Raw genomic sequence first — 14,944 nt, forward strand, 5'->3', positions numbered from 1 at the left:
GCCGCAGACTGCTGGGTTTTTATGCCTCCTTAGCCAATAGGAATGCCTGTAAAATATGAATTTGAATAAAAAGGTGTTTATGGAGCTAAAACACTTGAATTACAGGGCAAAAATCTAGAAATAATTTCCCCAAAAAGGAAAGTTTCCTCTAATAGAAGCCTATTAATTAGCTATACTCACAGTTTGATCCTTTCCGTGAAATTTCATTTCTGTGGGGGAAGAATTTACCTTTTAAGTAGCCTGCTTTGTGCTGATAAATGACAATTCCACGTGGTACCAACACACTATTATAAATAAATGTTTGTTACTACACTAATTCTGTCGATATCTTAAAAAATTGGGCAAGCATATCAATTTATCCTCTTTTTTGCAGTAGTCTATTAGGCTATCCTATAGTGGTTTTTGTTCCTCTTCCTGTTAGGCGTCGAGATGCTGCTAGTGTTTCCATTTGTCCAGAAGTAAAATCTATGGCTGTACTACATGCTGAATACTTTCAAAATAGTTTTATGTCCGTACCGCTGTTCAAACTGCAGAATTAAAAATGAAATTTGGATGAACTTTTACATAAATAGGGAGCCGCAGTCCTGTTTTTATATTCTGTATGTTCTTTTCAAAGACCTCGTCGACGTTCCCTAATTGCTGAATACAGCCTTTCTAACGTGACTGAAACCAGTGTAGCAATTGGTGCTGATAAGCTTGTCCAACTCTTTGGTCTAAATCCAGGACTCTTGTTAGGACTTTGGAAGGTAAGATGACATTTTGTTTCAATACTTATTATGACTGACTTGAAAAACTGATTTCTTGGCTTTGTACTTTTTTTTTTTTTTAATATCTTCCTTTTCCTTTGGATTTTAAAAGCTCTTGTCTAAACTCTAAGGCAAGAAAATACCGGTCGGGAAAGCTATTTGGTTTACTGTATTCTAAAAAGCTGTGGTTGGAGTGTCCTTACTTTCCAGACAAAAAAATCTAATTAAAAGGTCAGTTGTGTATCATAATGCAGTAGATACTGTACTGATCTTGCTTCTGTATTTGGTTGTATTTATTTTGGAGTCTTCACGTATCAAAATTTGATATTCCAAAAATGTTTTAAATAGCTCAGTTTGAGCAGAGATGTGCTCCTCATCCTCTTCCCGTCCACAGCACTAAGTGATAAGTTCCCAGAAGTCAACTTTGCTAGTTGTTTCCTTTAGTCTACATCACCATGTACTCTCTCCTGCTGGTAGGAACGTTGTAACTGGTGCCCTCCTGGGGATATTTGGTTGTTGCTATTAGGTGGTTAACTGACGTGCCAAAGATAAAGGATTAGTTTCTCTAAGCTATGTATAGAGATGGACAGCTTCAGAGAACAGTGCAGAACATCTGAAGTAGACTTTGCTCCAAAGAAATCTGTCTTTGCACTGAAGCCACTGTGGCCTAGGAGTCTACCTAAAGTAGCATAGTTAGGTACTGTGAAAGCCTGGCCTAGAGCCCTTTGCAGTCTGTCTCGAGGGTTCTGCTCTTGAATTGAATTCGGGGGTGGCAGCCCTTCCTTGCTCCCCCAGCAATGCTAATGTGGTAGACTTAATCATGTTACTTGGCATGGGCAAGGAACTTCCCTCCCCTCAGGAAGTCTGTGAGCAGTTGCTGGCAGCTCTTTCTTCTTTTCAGCTGAAAACACTTGTTACCTCAAATGTGCACAATGACCAGAGGAATTGTTTAAAAACACAGGAGGAATATATCCTTGAATCTTGCTTAAAGATGTCCATTACTTGGAAATCTTGGAACTGGTTGACCTGCGCAAGCCTGTTATGTATGTCTAAGTGTAGATAAATCATGAAAAGCTCTAACAACTGAGCAGTCCCTTTCTTCGTATCTTCAGAAATTTAGTAGATTGATGTTCTTGTGGTGTTGTCCCCTTGGTCTTGTTAGCAGTGTTAATTCTTCCTGTGCTTGGAAATAGTAACTCTTTCAGCACCTGGAAATAGTAACTCTTGCAGCACCTGGAAAGCATACTGTTGAGTATCTCATTCTAGGATATTTTTCCTGCTTTCTTTTTTGAACGGCTGTTTTGTTCTCTGTGTGGGTAGACATTTAGACATTAACTGTAACATTAGACAGTTAACTGTAGATGGGTATAATAATCATAAACGCCACACGTCTTGTTCTTTACACGTCTTAGCTGCCTAAACAGAAGATGTTGATGCTAGTAGTCTTGAAAAGCAAGGATGGGTTATGTAGGCTTTCTAGTATTTGAATGGAGAAAGACAGAGACACACTCTGTATGACTGATAAATCCATGGATTTATCATGTATCTATGCCATTATATCTCTTTCAGTTGCAACTTTGTGCTCTAAAAGTAGTGGAATAGCCAAGATGGGGGGAGGATGTCATTTTTTTATTGCATAACCCTGTGAGATGGAAAAGGTAGTTTCCCACTTTACAGGACTCTAATAGATTGCTGACAGTGAATAGTTTCCATATTGACTTATGTGTTGGGAAATATAGGACGTAGAAATGCATTTTTCTTTTAAAAAGAAAGAGCTGGAATCCAAGCATTTTGTGATCATGAAGTAAGTAGATATATTTGGCTTTGTTTAGTTCTGGTATTGATCTCTAAAGTTTTCTTTGAGCTATACAGGCCTATAGGAGGTCTCTCTTATCCCTTTGTCAAGAGTACGTTATCTGGTGAAGACAGCTAGGTTCTTAACTTCACTACTCTTTCTTTTAGTGACTAGCTCTATATTCCTCACCGATATTAGCTCTCTTTGTAAACAGTTCATTATATATCTAAATAAGCTTGATGTTTAGTTATTTAGCAGCTGAGAGTAAGATCCACTTAATTCTTCTTAGTTACCCTGTTTCAAGTGGTAACTAGAACTAGAAAAGTAAGATTCATGAATTGTTGCTGATAATTTTTTGTGTGGTATAGCTAGTTTCCCTTTCGTATGGAAAGACTGTGGTCTTTTATATACATTCAATACTCTGGTGAAAGGATAGTAGCAGTTACAAGAGTATTTGTCCATCTGTTAAAACAAGCCTTTATTAACATTATTGTAATATGTGTTGGAGTACTAAGCAGCAACATTTATCTGTAAATTGTAATGCTCGGAAGACTATGTGAAAAAACCTAAATATTCCAGACGAAAATGCATCTGCTTTAACTTTTCAGGAAACAAATGAAATTGCTTTTGTTATGGCGAGTCTTCATTATCATCAACTTCTTGAGAGAAGCACTTTGGGTTCCGCTACTGTGTAAGTTTTGTTTTTTTTTTTTTTTTTGTGGGAGATGAAGCTAATCTCTTGAGTAAAGCTTCGAGTTTGAGTTGAAATTGATCGCTGGTAAGCGGTTAAAATGTAGGCAACAATTAACCTTTCCCCTTCCATCTGAGTAAGAATTAGGATAACTATGTACTAAGCTGTAGAAGAAGTATTTTCATAATAAAATGTTGCCATTCTTGTGCTATTAAAGAGATAATTTAATCACACAAGTTTTACAAGTGCTTGCTGTACGGAGAGAGACAGAAATGTACTGCCCTTCCTTCAAGTGTTTTCTTCCTTCCTTTTCACAACGAGTCCTTTTATTCCCTCCTATCTGAAAGAGCTGAAGACGAGAAAGGTGTTTTGGTAAATAGGAAAATAATTTTTAGTAGTGTGACAGGGGAGAAAAAAATTCTAGTAAACTAATATGGTGCCTGTTTTGTCTTTCAGTCCTGTTGAAAAGCTGACTGTATTTCCTACCAAGCATTTGTCATCTTTTGTATAATATAATACCTATTTTTCCTTACATACAGTAAACTGTTTGAAAATAGGTTTTGTTTTGTTTTATTTTTTAGCTCTAGAGGATGATTTCTGGGATTTATTTTCCCCTCTCTCCCCTGCCCTGCACATACACTTTCTGATCAGGCGCTGTGGTATGTGCCTATAGTCTTTTATGTGCCTGCTGTCACTCGGTATGGCCCTTTTCACACAGAAGATAAAAGTTAATACCATCTCACTTAACAGCAAATAGGATCCTCTGCAGGGGTTGCCCAATAGCCTCTGGAATTTGGGCTCCTCTGCTCGTTTGTGTGCAATAGTTTCTCTGATAGGTTAGGCACAGGCAAAAACATTCAATAATTGCTATTCCAGAGAAGCCTGTGACCAGTTGTCTTTTAGATTTGTAGTTAAGCTGATGTGTGTTGTGTGTTTTTTTGTTTTGTTTTTTTAATTAATGTAAACCAATCCATATTTTGGAGTTTTACAGATGTACAAGTTGATTGTCATTTTTTTCTGATTTTGGCTAGGCTAAACAACTTATTTGTGAACTATAAAAGGTAGTAAAACAAACTAGAGATGTTTGACTTTCAAAAACATTGGTAAAGAATAAAAGCAGTATGTTCTAATGATTTTCACCATCTTGTAGCCTCTCTTAAAATGATCCTTTCGGTGTTGGCTGTTTACCATATGTCTATTAAGTTGTTTTCCTTTTCTTAATTCTATAATTTTTTTAAAGACAATATGTCCTTTCACCTAATAAACCTGTACTGGATGATGTTGACCCAGAATATGGGCTGCATGACTACAATCTACATCTTGATATACACAGTGGAAGCCATACTTGCATGTGTGGAACATTCAAGAGCCTCTTCTGCAGAAAAGGTAGGGTTAACAGAACTGTAATGTCTGTTCTTAAAATGATCCCTGCTGTTATCTGTTTTCTCTTTTATATCCAGTGTCCCTCTTTTAAGGGGAAAAACTGATTTTTTTTTTTTTTTTTAAGAGTAAGCTATGTTTTTGTTTTTTGCATTATTCAGTTAATATCTGCATGCTATATCATGAGGTATCATATGCTTACTCTGTACAAAGTCTGTCAAAACCATTTGTTATTACATTAATGTAGTATCAAGCCTGAGCTATAAGTTATGCAGTCAGTCATTTGGTGCAGTGCTGAGTTAATAACACAGTGGTACAGCTCTTTGGGCAGGTTGGTGTCCTCCCATTCACAGCACTGTAAGGGACAGTGAGTCTGTCCTTGTCCTTTCTGGGCACCTGTTTTTGTGGAATTCTTCCGAAATATACTTTGTGTATATTGATAGTCTGAATATTTAAATATGTTTATAGAAAATGCTTTGAACTTCAAGATTTATAGATTGTATTTAGGTTAACTTATGATCATCTATTCTGACACTTTTATTGTGTATTAAACAAATTCAGTGATTGTTTTTAGCGGTATTGCCTTTTTTTCTCTCTCCTCCAGTTCTTGGCGTTTCTTTTAATAAGACATGATTAGTTATCCTGATTGTTCGTGTATAACCCAACTTAATTCTCTTAGGATTTGGTAGAAAAACTTGGATGCTTTTCTTTTGACTTAAGTTCAAACTACACAGCCCTCTTTCTGTCAGCAAAGAGTCCCAGGATATGAGTGGTGGTCTGAGAACAGGAGTTCTTCTGCTGGAGTAGCTGTTGTAATCCTGAATAAGCTTAAGCAATAGAGCGCTTTTCTGCTGGCATCCTACATTGACAACAGCAGTTTTGCCAGCATGGTACTATGAACAAGGTGGCAGGGTTGGTTTGTATATATATTTTTTTCATCCTGTGTTTTATGCTGATACAACTATGCCAGTAACTTGACAGGAGCTGACTAGGGATGCCGGTTAATAAAGTCTTGATGCGTACGTGTTTGTGGGTAAATACAGCAACTTTTAAAAGCTGAGCTTTAACAACATAATACACCCACTGAAGAATTTAATGCCCCGAGATGACTAAAATTACAATAACAATGAAACTCTTTAGAAAACGTAAATCTTACTGGTTTATTGTTTAAAATTGTCAATTTCCATGAATACTTTTTAAAATAGTAAGCCCTCCAAATCTCGTCTTTTCCCCAGTACAGAAGGTGTTGAATGTAATTATACAGAACACAGAAAATAGTTACTTATTTACTTATTTACTATAAGTAAATAAGTAAACTACTATAATAGTTATTTACTACCCTCTGCTGATCTTCCATGTGGGTGCTAATGACACGAAAGGCAAACTGGAAACCATCAAACGGGACTTCAGAGCTCTGGGAATGGTGGTGAAGGGTCTGGGAGCCCAGGTCGTTTTCTCCTCAATCTTGCCTGTGAGGGGAAAGGACAGGAGGAGGAGTAGACGAATTTTCCAAGTTAACAGCTGGCTGCGCCGCTGGTGTTGGCAACAGGGCTTTGGTTTCTATGACCATGGGACCCTGTTTGAAGATCAACAGCTGATGGGGAGAGACGGGATCCACCTTACCAAGCGGGGCACGCGCGTCTTTGCCAACAGATTGGCCAGCCTGGTAAGGAGGGCTTTAAACTAGGCAAGATGGGGGAAGGGGAGTGGTATAGTGGCAGGGGAGTCAGTAAAACACCGTTCAAGTCAGGATGCCTCCAGCGGGTGCATACAACCAGGGGAGACAGCATGGGACATGGCTATGGAGGATCCTCTTGCACCTCTTCTGGGAAGCCTGTGTGCTTGACTGGCTCTCTCAAATGCCTGTATACCAATGCACGCAGCATGGGGAATAAGCAGGAAGAGTTAGAGATCTGTGTGCGGTCGCAGGGCCATGATCTCATTGCAGTGACAGAGACATGGTGGGATAGTTCACATGACTGGGATGCTGTCATGGATGGCTATGTGCTTTTTAGGAAAGACAGGCCAGGAAGGCGAGGTGGTGGAGTTGCTCTTTATGTGAGGGAGCAACTAGAATGTATGGAGCTCTGCCTCGGGGTGGATGAAGAGCAAGTTGAGAGCCTATGGGTAAGGATTAAAGGGCAGGGTAACATGGGTGACACTGTTGTGGGGGTTTACTACAGGCCACCTGATCAGGAGGAAGTCATCGATGAGGCCTTCTACAGACAGCTGGAAGAAGCCTCACGATCACAGGCCCTGGTTCTCATGGGAGACTTCAACCACCCTGACATCTGTTGGGAAGACAGCACAGCTAGGCACAAACAGTCAAAGAGGTTCCTGCAGAGCATTGATGATAATTTCTTGACCCAGGTGGTGGAGACGCCAACGAGGAGAGGTGCAATGCTAGACCTTGTACTAACGAACAAAGAAGGTCTAGTTGGAGATGTGAAGGTTGGGGGCAGCCTTGGCTGCAGTGACCATGAGATGGTGGAGTTCAGGATCCTGCGAGGAGGGAGCAGGGCAATGAGTAGGATTGCAACGCTGGACTTCAGGAGAGCTGACTTTGGCCTCTTCGGGGACCTACTTAGGGGAATCTCCTGGGGTAGGGCCCTAGAAGGAAGAGGGGTCCAAGAGAGCTGGTTAATATTCAAGCGTCACTTCCTCCAGGCTCAGGATCAGTGCATCCCTCTGAGGAAGAAGTTCAGCAAAGCGGGCAGGAGACCTGCATGGATGAGCAAGGAACTCCTGGCCAAACTCCAGCAGAAGAAGGAAGTGTACAGAATGTGGAAAAGGGGACAGGCCACTTGGGAGGAATACAGGGACGTTGTCAGAGCGTGCAGGGATGCGACAAGGAAGGCTAAGGCCCAGTTGGAATTAAATCTGGCAAGGGATGTCAAGGACAACAAGAAGGCCTTCTTCAAATACATCAATAGCAAAAGGAAGACTAGGGAAAACGTGGGTCCGCTGCTGAAAGGGGCGGGTGCCCTGGTGACAAAGGATACAGAGAAGGCAGAGTTATTGAATGCCTTCTTTGCTTCTGTCTTCACTGCTAAGGCCAGTCCTGAGGAATTCCAGACCTTGGAGACAAGAGAGGAAGGCTGGAGAAAGGAAGACTCTCCCTTGGTTGAGGAGGATCGGGTTAGAGATCTTTTGTCCAAACTTGACATCCACAAATCCATGGGCCCCGATGGGATGCACCCACGAGTGCTGAGGGAGCTGGCGGATGTTATCGCTAGGCCTCTCTCCATCATCTTTGAAAGGTCCTGGAGATCAGGAGAGGTGCCTGAGGACTGGAAGAAAGCCAATGTCACGCCAGCCTTCAAAAAGGGCAAGAAGGAGGAGCCAGGAAACTACAGGCCTGTCAGCCTCACCTCCATCCCTGGAAAGGTGATGGAACAGCTCCTCCTGGAGGTCCTCACTAAGCATCTGGAGGACAAGAAGGTGATCAGGAGTAGTCAGCATGGATTCACCAAAGGGAAATCATGCTTGACCAATCTGATAGCCTTCTATGACAGAATGACTGGCTGGGTAGATGAGGGCAGAGCAGTGGATGTTGTCTACCTGGACTTCAGCAAGGCTTTTGACACTGTCTCCCATCACATCCTCCTAGGTAAGCTCAGGAAGTGTGGGCTAGATGAGTGGACGGTGAGGTGGCTTGAGAACTGGCTGGATGGCCGAGCTCAGAGGGTTGTGGTGAATGGCGCAGAGTCAAGTTGGAGGCCTGTGGCTAGTGGTGTCCCCCAGGGGTCAGTCCTGGGCCCAGTCTTGTTCAATATATTCATCAATGACCTGGAGGAAGGGACAGAGTGCACCCTCAGCAAGTTTGCTGATGATACTAAACTGGGGGGAGTGGCTGACACACCAGAAGACTGTGCTGCCATTGAGAGGGACCTGGACAGGCTGGAGAGCTGGGCGGAGAGGAACCTCATGAAGTTCAACAAAGGCAAGTGCAAGGTCCTGCACCTAGGCAGGAATAATCCCATGCACCAGTACAGGCTGGGGACTGACCTGTTGGAAAGTAGCTCTGCCGAGAAGGACCTGGGAGTGCTGGTGGACAACAAGTTAAACATGAGGCAGCAGTGTGCCCTTGTGGCCAAGAAGGCCAATGGTCTCCTGGGGTGCATTAGGCAGAGTGTTGCCAGCAGGTGGAGGGAGGTGATCCTGCCCCTCTATTCAGCCCTGGTGAGGCCTCACCTGGAGTACTGTGTCCAGTTCTGGGCTCCCCAGTACAAGAGAGACATGGCACTCCTGGAGAGAGTCCAGCGGAGGGCTACCAAGATGATTAGAGGGCTGGAGCACCTCTCCTATGAAGAAAGACTGCAAGAGCTGGGCCTGTTCAGCCTGGAGAAGAGAAGATTGAGAGGGGATCTCATCAACGTGTACAAGTATCTGAAGGGGGAGTGTCAAGAGGATGGGGCCAGCCTCTTCTCCGTGGTGCCCAGCAACAGGACAAGAGGCAATGGGCAGAAACTGAACCACAGGAAGTTCCATCTGAACCTGAGAAAAAACTTCTTCACTGTGAGGGTGACAGAGCATTGGAACAGGTTGCCCAGAGGGGTGGTGGAGTCTCCTTCCCTGGAGATATTCAAAACCCGTCTGGATGTGATCCTGGGCAATGTGCTCTAGGTGACCCTGCTTGAGCAGGGAGGTTGGACTAGATGATCTCCAGAGGTCCCTTCCAACCTAAACGATTCTGTGATTCTGTGATTCTGTGATTATTCAAGTTTTAAAAATCATTTGTTACAAATCTTAAAATTAAGCATCGTAAATCATTATTACTTCCCATTATTTTTCTAATAAGAGTACTAATGAGCGATCTGTTCATTTTAGAAAATACTGTTTCTGAAGACAGTAGAGGGCACTGTTATCAGGCTTGAATGTTGCAGTGTGTTTAGAACAAATTTCTCTATAGCTTGGGAGTTGTTTTTTTTTTTTTTTCTTTTTTTAAATGTCTATACTTAACTCCAAAAACGTTATTTAGACTGTAGGCTTGTTCTCAATGTGGAGCGTTGTAGTCCCATGAACTTGAAACACATACGTTTTCGGGATCTCAAAAAGCTCTAAGGTTGAAATAGAGGAACACTCACAAGGATAAAATTTCAATGAAATTCTGCTGCTGTAGCCATAGAGACCTCTCCTGAGGTGTTAGTCAATACAGGAGTTCTCTTTATACACTCAAACTCATTTTTTTTGTGAATTACTAGAGGTTAGTGTTCTTGTTTTGGCATTTTTGAGGGGGTGAATTTTATGGTTGATTTTCTGAAATGAAAATTTTGTGCTTCTAGTAATATGTCTGTACGAGAGAAAGCAATATGTGGCACGTTTATCTTTGCTGGTATGACTTTTTTGCCACTGAAAAGCTATTTCTGTTAAAGATGAAGCTAGTCTTCAGGCAGATTGTTAAAGCAAATGTCCAGCAGGTAAAGTTGTGAAGCCGTCTCACTTTGAATGACAGTTAGAGAATCTGTTTTGTGATCACAAGCGTCTGCTGAACTGTCTTGGTTTTGTGCACTGTAACTGTGTTGCCACACCTAGATTCTCCTTCACAGGACATCAGCTGACTGGACCATGGCTTCTGCGGGCAGTCAGCTTATTCGTCGTCTCTTCTCTTCCGTATCCTTACGTTTTGGGATCCTGAGCATCCCTTTTGGAAAATGCTTGTTTTCCTCCTTGATTTCTGCTGAAAAGTGATGTAGTGAGGCACTTGATGGCAGTCTTCTGTCACATAGCTTGGCAGTAAGTTGTTGTTAGTTCTGCATTTTGGGTCACTCAGTTTGCTCTCTTGCGGATGTGGTGTTTCTGTATGTGCCAACAGGGAGGATTTGCCCAGTCTGGTTGTATTTGCTGGTTTATGCTTTATTTTTAGCCTCCGTTCTAACAGAGTTCCTTGTCTCGCTCTGCAGGAGGGCTCTGAGCATGGAGATTTCCAACATAGTGAGAAGCCTTGTTATTTTTTAAAACTCTATCCAATCCAGATTTGTTTTAAACTATGAATGTGACCTGCCACTGGCAGGTTTCAGAAACCACCTGTTTCACAGATCAGTTGTCAGCTATCGCACTGGGTTTTTTATTTACATTTAAAAACTGTAGACGCTCCTCGGTCACTAGGGGATTGCCATATGTTACTCTGCAGGAAAAAAATAAATGCAAACATCTCAGTTACTTTTTGTTGTTTTTTTTCATTAGTCTTCATGAACGCTGTGCTTCACTCTTACTGCTCTGTTTTCATTTCTTTCTGCAAAATCCATAACATTAAATTAGAAAAAAGCTATATCACACTTCATTGAACCAAGTAGAGAGATTATCTATGACTTCAGACCTTTTCTTCATTATTGATACTTGCACTGCTGTAGCTAGCTGTTTTGCCACCCTATTTTGGCTTTTTTTTTTTTTTAACTTTTTTTTTAAGCTTCCTTCCATTTAAACAGGATTGGTAAAGTGGTCTTGTTTGCAGATAATGTAGGGTGAATATGTTAAATATTTTCAAGTTGAATATATTTATTGGAGAATTTTTCTTATTTTCAGGAAGCTTTGACAGGCTTTTCGTACAACTCCCACAAAAGTAATGAATACTGCGTCTAGCTTTTTAATATACATTCTTGAAATGTGTTTATCTAGTTTTTCAACTTTTTCAACATAGCTTTGTAGTCATATAGTAGTCTAAGCTTTTCAGTGTTATTTCTGGTTGGTATAAATTGATACGTTTATGCTTGCAAAACGTAGCAGGGTGATTGTTGCGTATTTTCAAAATATCACGTGTACTTGGAATGTTTTTGTTTGACTTTGAAGATTGGTTTGTAAATTTAAATGTCCATTTCACCATAGAAAAGTTGGTGGTTACCAACCAGAATTAGTGTTAACTACAGCGTTCCCTGTGAAAATAACAAATTATAACCTAAAAGAATTCCTTGATTAGCAGATCAGGGTTATAGCATAAATAAGTACCTTTGAGCTATTGGACTGTTTGTTTCTTTCCCCTGAGGTTTGACTATGTGATCCTCTTTAGTGGTAGTCCCTTCATTTGGAAACACCTGTTTCAGCTGTACTGATTAAAGGGCTGCTTTGCTGCTCTGCCTGACTTGCAGAGGCTCTGAACTGTGAATATCGTAATGGGGCTAATGAAGCAAATTCTAGATCAGGCTGAAGAGCACCCTGACTGGTTTGCTCTCTCCATATTTCCCTTGATATTTTTAATAGAGCTCACTCTGCCCTTTAATTTCCAATTCCTGTCAGACTGAGATGAGGAGGCGAGATCCCAGTACTTACCTACGCAGCACTTTGACTTGTTACTAACTTCTAGACATACCTTTCCTTTCTTCTGGATATGAGGACTGGGATGGAGCTTTTATATTTAAAAAAGTTATATAGATCAAATTGATTAATGGATGAATAATTAGCCTTCAGGTTCCTGTTATGTGTCACCTCTTTCCATTCTGATTTGAAGTTGACAAGTAACTGCAAAAGGGATTTTGTAACTTACGCCTTAGCCAGGCAGCCCATTTAGCTATGTGGCAGTTGATCTTATTAACATTTTGCAATAATGGTGATGTCTTGGGTTTCTTTAATTTATTAGCAGTGTTTTCTTTTGATTCCCCCCCCCCCCCCCGCCTTAGTTCTCCTCTCCCCCTTTTAATTCAGTTAAAATTTTCATTAATTTTGAGTGAATGAGAAGAATAGCTGTTTCTATGCAAATATGAATTGCAGGTAACTGAATAGCCGTTTGGAAAAAAAAAAAGCTTGGTGACTGTTATTTAACGTTTCCATGTAACGATGAGCTTTTACACATGAAGCTCTTAATGTTCATTTAGTAAAGCTTGACTTTATCTAAAATCTATTATGTTGAATGAAATTTTGTCATTGGGTTTGATTTACGGAGATTTAGGACTTAACCATTGGGTAAGTATCACACGTACCTAATACCATTATTTCTTGTACTTTGAGCTGGATTCTGGATGTGAATTCTGCCTGTGTTTTCCTCCTTGAGTTCTCTGGGGCATCACTGCAAAGATACTGGATATCACTCTCTAGAGTGATACATTTTCCTTCAACCATACAAAATATTCCCTGGGCACAGTTGAGTCTCTTCCACCATATTCATACTCCCGTTCCAACACTGTACTGACCCCCCCCCACTTTTTCTATCCCTCTCGCTTCACACAGCGAGTGCTCTTTGGACCCGCACTCGTGAGTGATGCTTTCCTGGTGTAGGTGTGTGTGCAGGCCTCTCATGGGTGCCCCTTGGTCCTGCGGCACCCATTCAGAGAACCTTCTGGCTTCCGTGGCAGGCTTTAGGCTAGATCTTTCTCTGGCGCTTTGCCTCTGTCTGGCTGCTTTCAGCAGCCACTGAGCAAAGCTTTCCGCTGCTCCTGCATGCAGTCTTTAGCTTTTTAGCACTAAGATGACAAGCCAGCCCTTCTGCTCTTGCTCTACCTTCAGTCTCTTGCTGCTGAAGATTGAAGGAGAACCAGAGGCAAATTATTTCTCTTACTTGCTTTTACGTCTTAAATCACCTCACTCTACAAGCTCCTTAAATTATCATTCAGGGCCTACTACTAGATCTTAGCAAACTGTATTTTTGTGAGGAATTCCTTCTGTCCTTTCCTGCCTGCCTCCTGCAAGCTACTAGATACTTAGTTCCGGTCTTCTTTCTCTTCCGGGTCTCTAGTGCCTCCTTTCCGCCTTTAAAGCGAGTTAGTATCTTTTGTCAAGGAATTTGTTTATGGAATGCCCTTTTAAGAAACCTGCCCGTGTCATGATACGGTGGGATGTTTTTGTTGTCAGAGATCTCGTTTATTATGACGGAGCCCAAATTATAATTGTACCTTTGAATTGCTTGTTTAACTTTCTTCATCAAGTAGGAGAAGAAAAAAATAGCAATTAAAAAAATCAGTCTCCTTTAGGAGTAGAGAAGGACATGCCAAACAAAGAAGGTTGTTTAGTAAAAAAGTAACAAAGAAGTTCTAATAATTCTGTCCAAAAATGAAAGTGAGCCTTTGGGAAGCTTTAAAAAAAATGAGCAAATCTGTAATTTAAAACCTTGATTCAAATCAAGCTGACTTCTTATCAATTTAAATGAATCAATAGCCTTTCTAGGGAGAACTGATTGTTTAGCGTGTGGGATTATTTGACTTATCAAATAGAGCAGAAAGATTATCAAAAAAAAAAAAGGGGGGGGTGAGGGATCCTTCCTTTTCTTTCACGTGTTTTGTGTTGAGCTTGACTTTTGTGACTGCTGGAGCCATGGGTCGCATGGGATTGAAATATTAAACATGGAACCTATTCCTTTCATCCTTGTGTAAGTCCTCTTGGTGGGCTCCAGATTTTGGTACTCCAATATAACAAATTTTTTAGCTGCTGCTTCTACTGTGGATCACAAAATCAAAGCCTTGAACTGTGACTCAGATTCTCCATAACGTTCTGTATACGTAGCTGTTGGTGTATGTCAGAGGTCCTTGTTGGTGAGAGTGAGGCAAGTGAAGATGGGGAGGGATGCAGACAGAACGTAGAACGTTCAGTGTGTATTGACTTTGTTTGATGTGTTGTGGTGTAATGCTATATATTGTTGATATTTTCAGTTGACATTCAGAATGGATATTTGAGGCTAACGGTTGTAAACATAAAAGATAATGCGAAACACTTGCCTATTATTGGAACAGTTGGCTTATCCTGGAAAACAGATGTGTTTAAAGGCAATGTAAAGGTCAGTCAGCAATATTTTTTTGTTGTTTCTTGAAATGCTTATCTCAAAATAGAATGATGTTTATGCATCCTAACTAAGCAAATTTTTTAAGTGTTTTTCTTTGTGAAGGTATATGTACTAGAAAAATCTCTTAACATTCAAATATTGTTAAAACAATGTGAATTTCTAGACAAGTCATGTCTGTCCTTTCTGTCTTGGAGGATAGATTGCATGATAGTCCTGCTATGCATGCATGATGACTGCAGTGCTTTCTACTCATCAGAGATGCTGTGAGTGACCAGCACTCGTTGGAAGTGCTGGACAATAAGTGTACTGCAGATATACTTTTTGTTCTGGTGTGGGCAATACGTCTTGAACCCCAGGGAAGTACTGTGCATTTCTGTTGTAGTGTATATATACAGCGAAACTCAGGGGACTGCTGGAGTATATTAAAATGCTGATGGGCACGCGCAGAAACAATGGCCCATGTTGACGCAGTCAGCAGCTGGCTCCTGAGCCATGCAGATGGGACAGCTAGATTCACTGTCCCATTTGAGTGCTCCTATTCTAGAGAACTGCTCATCCATTCTCTTTTATCAAGTTCCTACAAGAATGGTTTTTAAGAGATTGAGACTATTGCTAGAAATTTCACG

At 41.1% G+C, this 14,944-nt stretch overlaps 1 protein-coding gene across 7 annotated transcripts in view; it reads left to right on the forward strand.

The window, feature by feature from the left end:
* FBXO15 (F-box protein 15) overlaps window positions 1-14,944 on the forward strand; it is a 31,871-nt gene that overhangs the window by 10,760 nt on the left and 6,167 nt on the right. For all 7 annotated transcript variants that reach the window (XM_068932066.1, XM_068932061.1, XM_068932064.1 and 4 more), the window contains 4 exons: window positions 617-746; window positions 3,150-3,232; window positions 4,473-4,618; window positions 14,188-14,312. In XM_068932066.1, coding sequence (XP_068788167.1) covers window positions 617-746; window positions 3,150-3,232; window positions 4,473-4,618; window positions 14,188-14,312 — 484 coding nt within the window. The remainder of the gene's footprint in view (window positions 1-616; window positions 747-3,149; window positions 3,233-4,472; window positions 4,619-14,187; window positions 14,313-14,944) is intronic.

The sequence above is a fragment of the Struthio camelus genome, chromosome 2 (assembly GCF_040807025.1).
Source record: "Struthio camelus isolate bStrCam1 chromosome 2, bStrCam1.hap1, whole genome shotgun sequence".
NCBI lineage: Eukaryota > Metazoa > Chordata > Aves > Struthioniformes > Struthionidae > Struthio > Struthio camelus.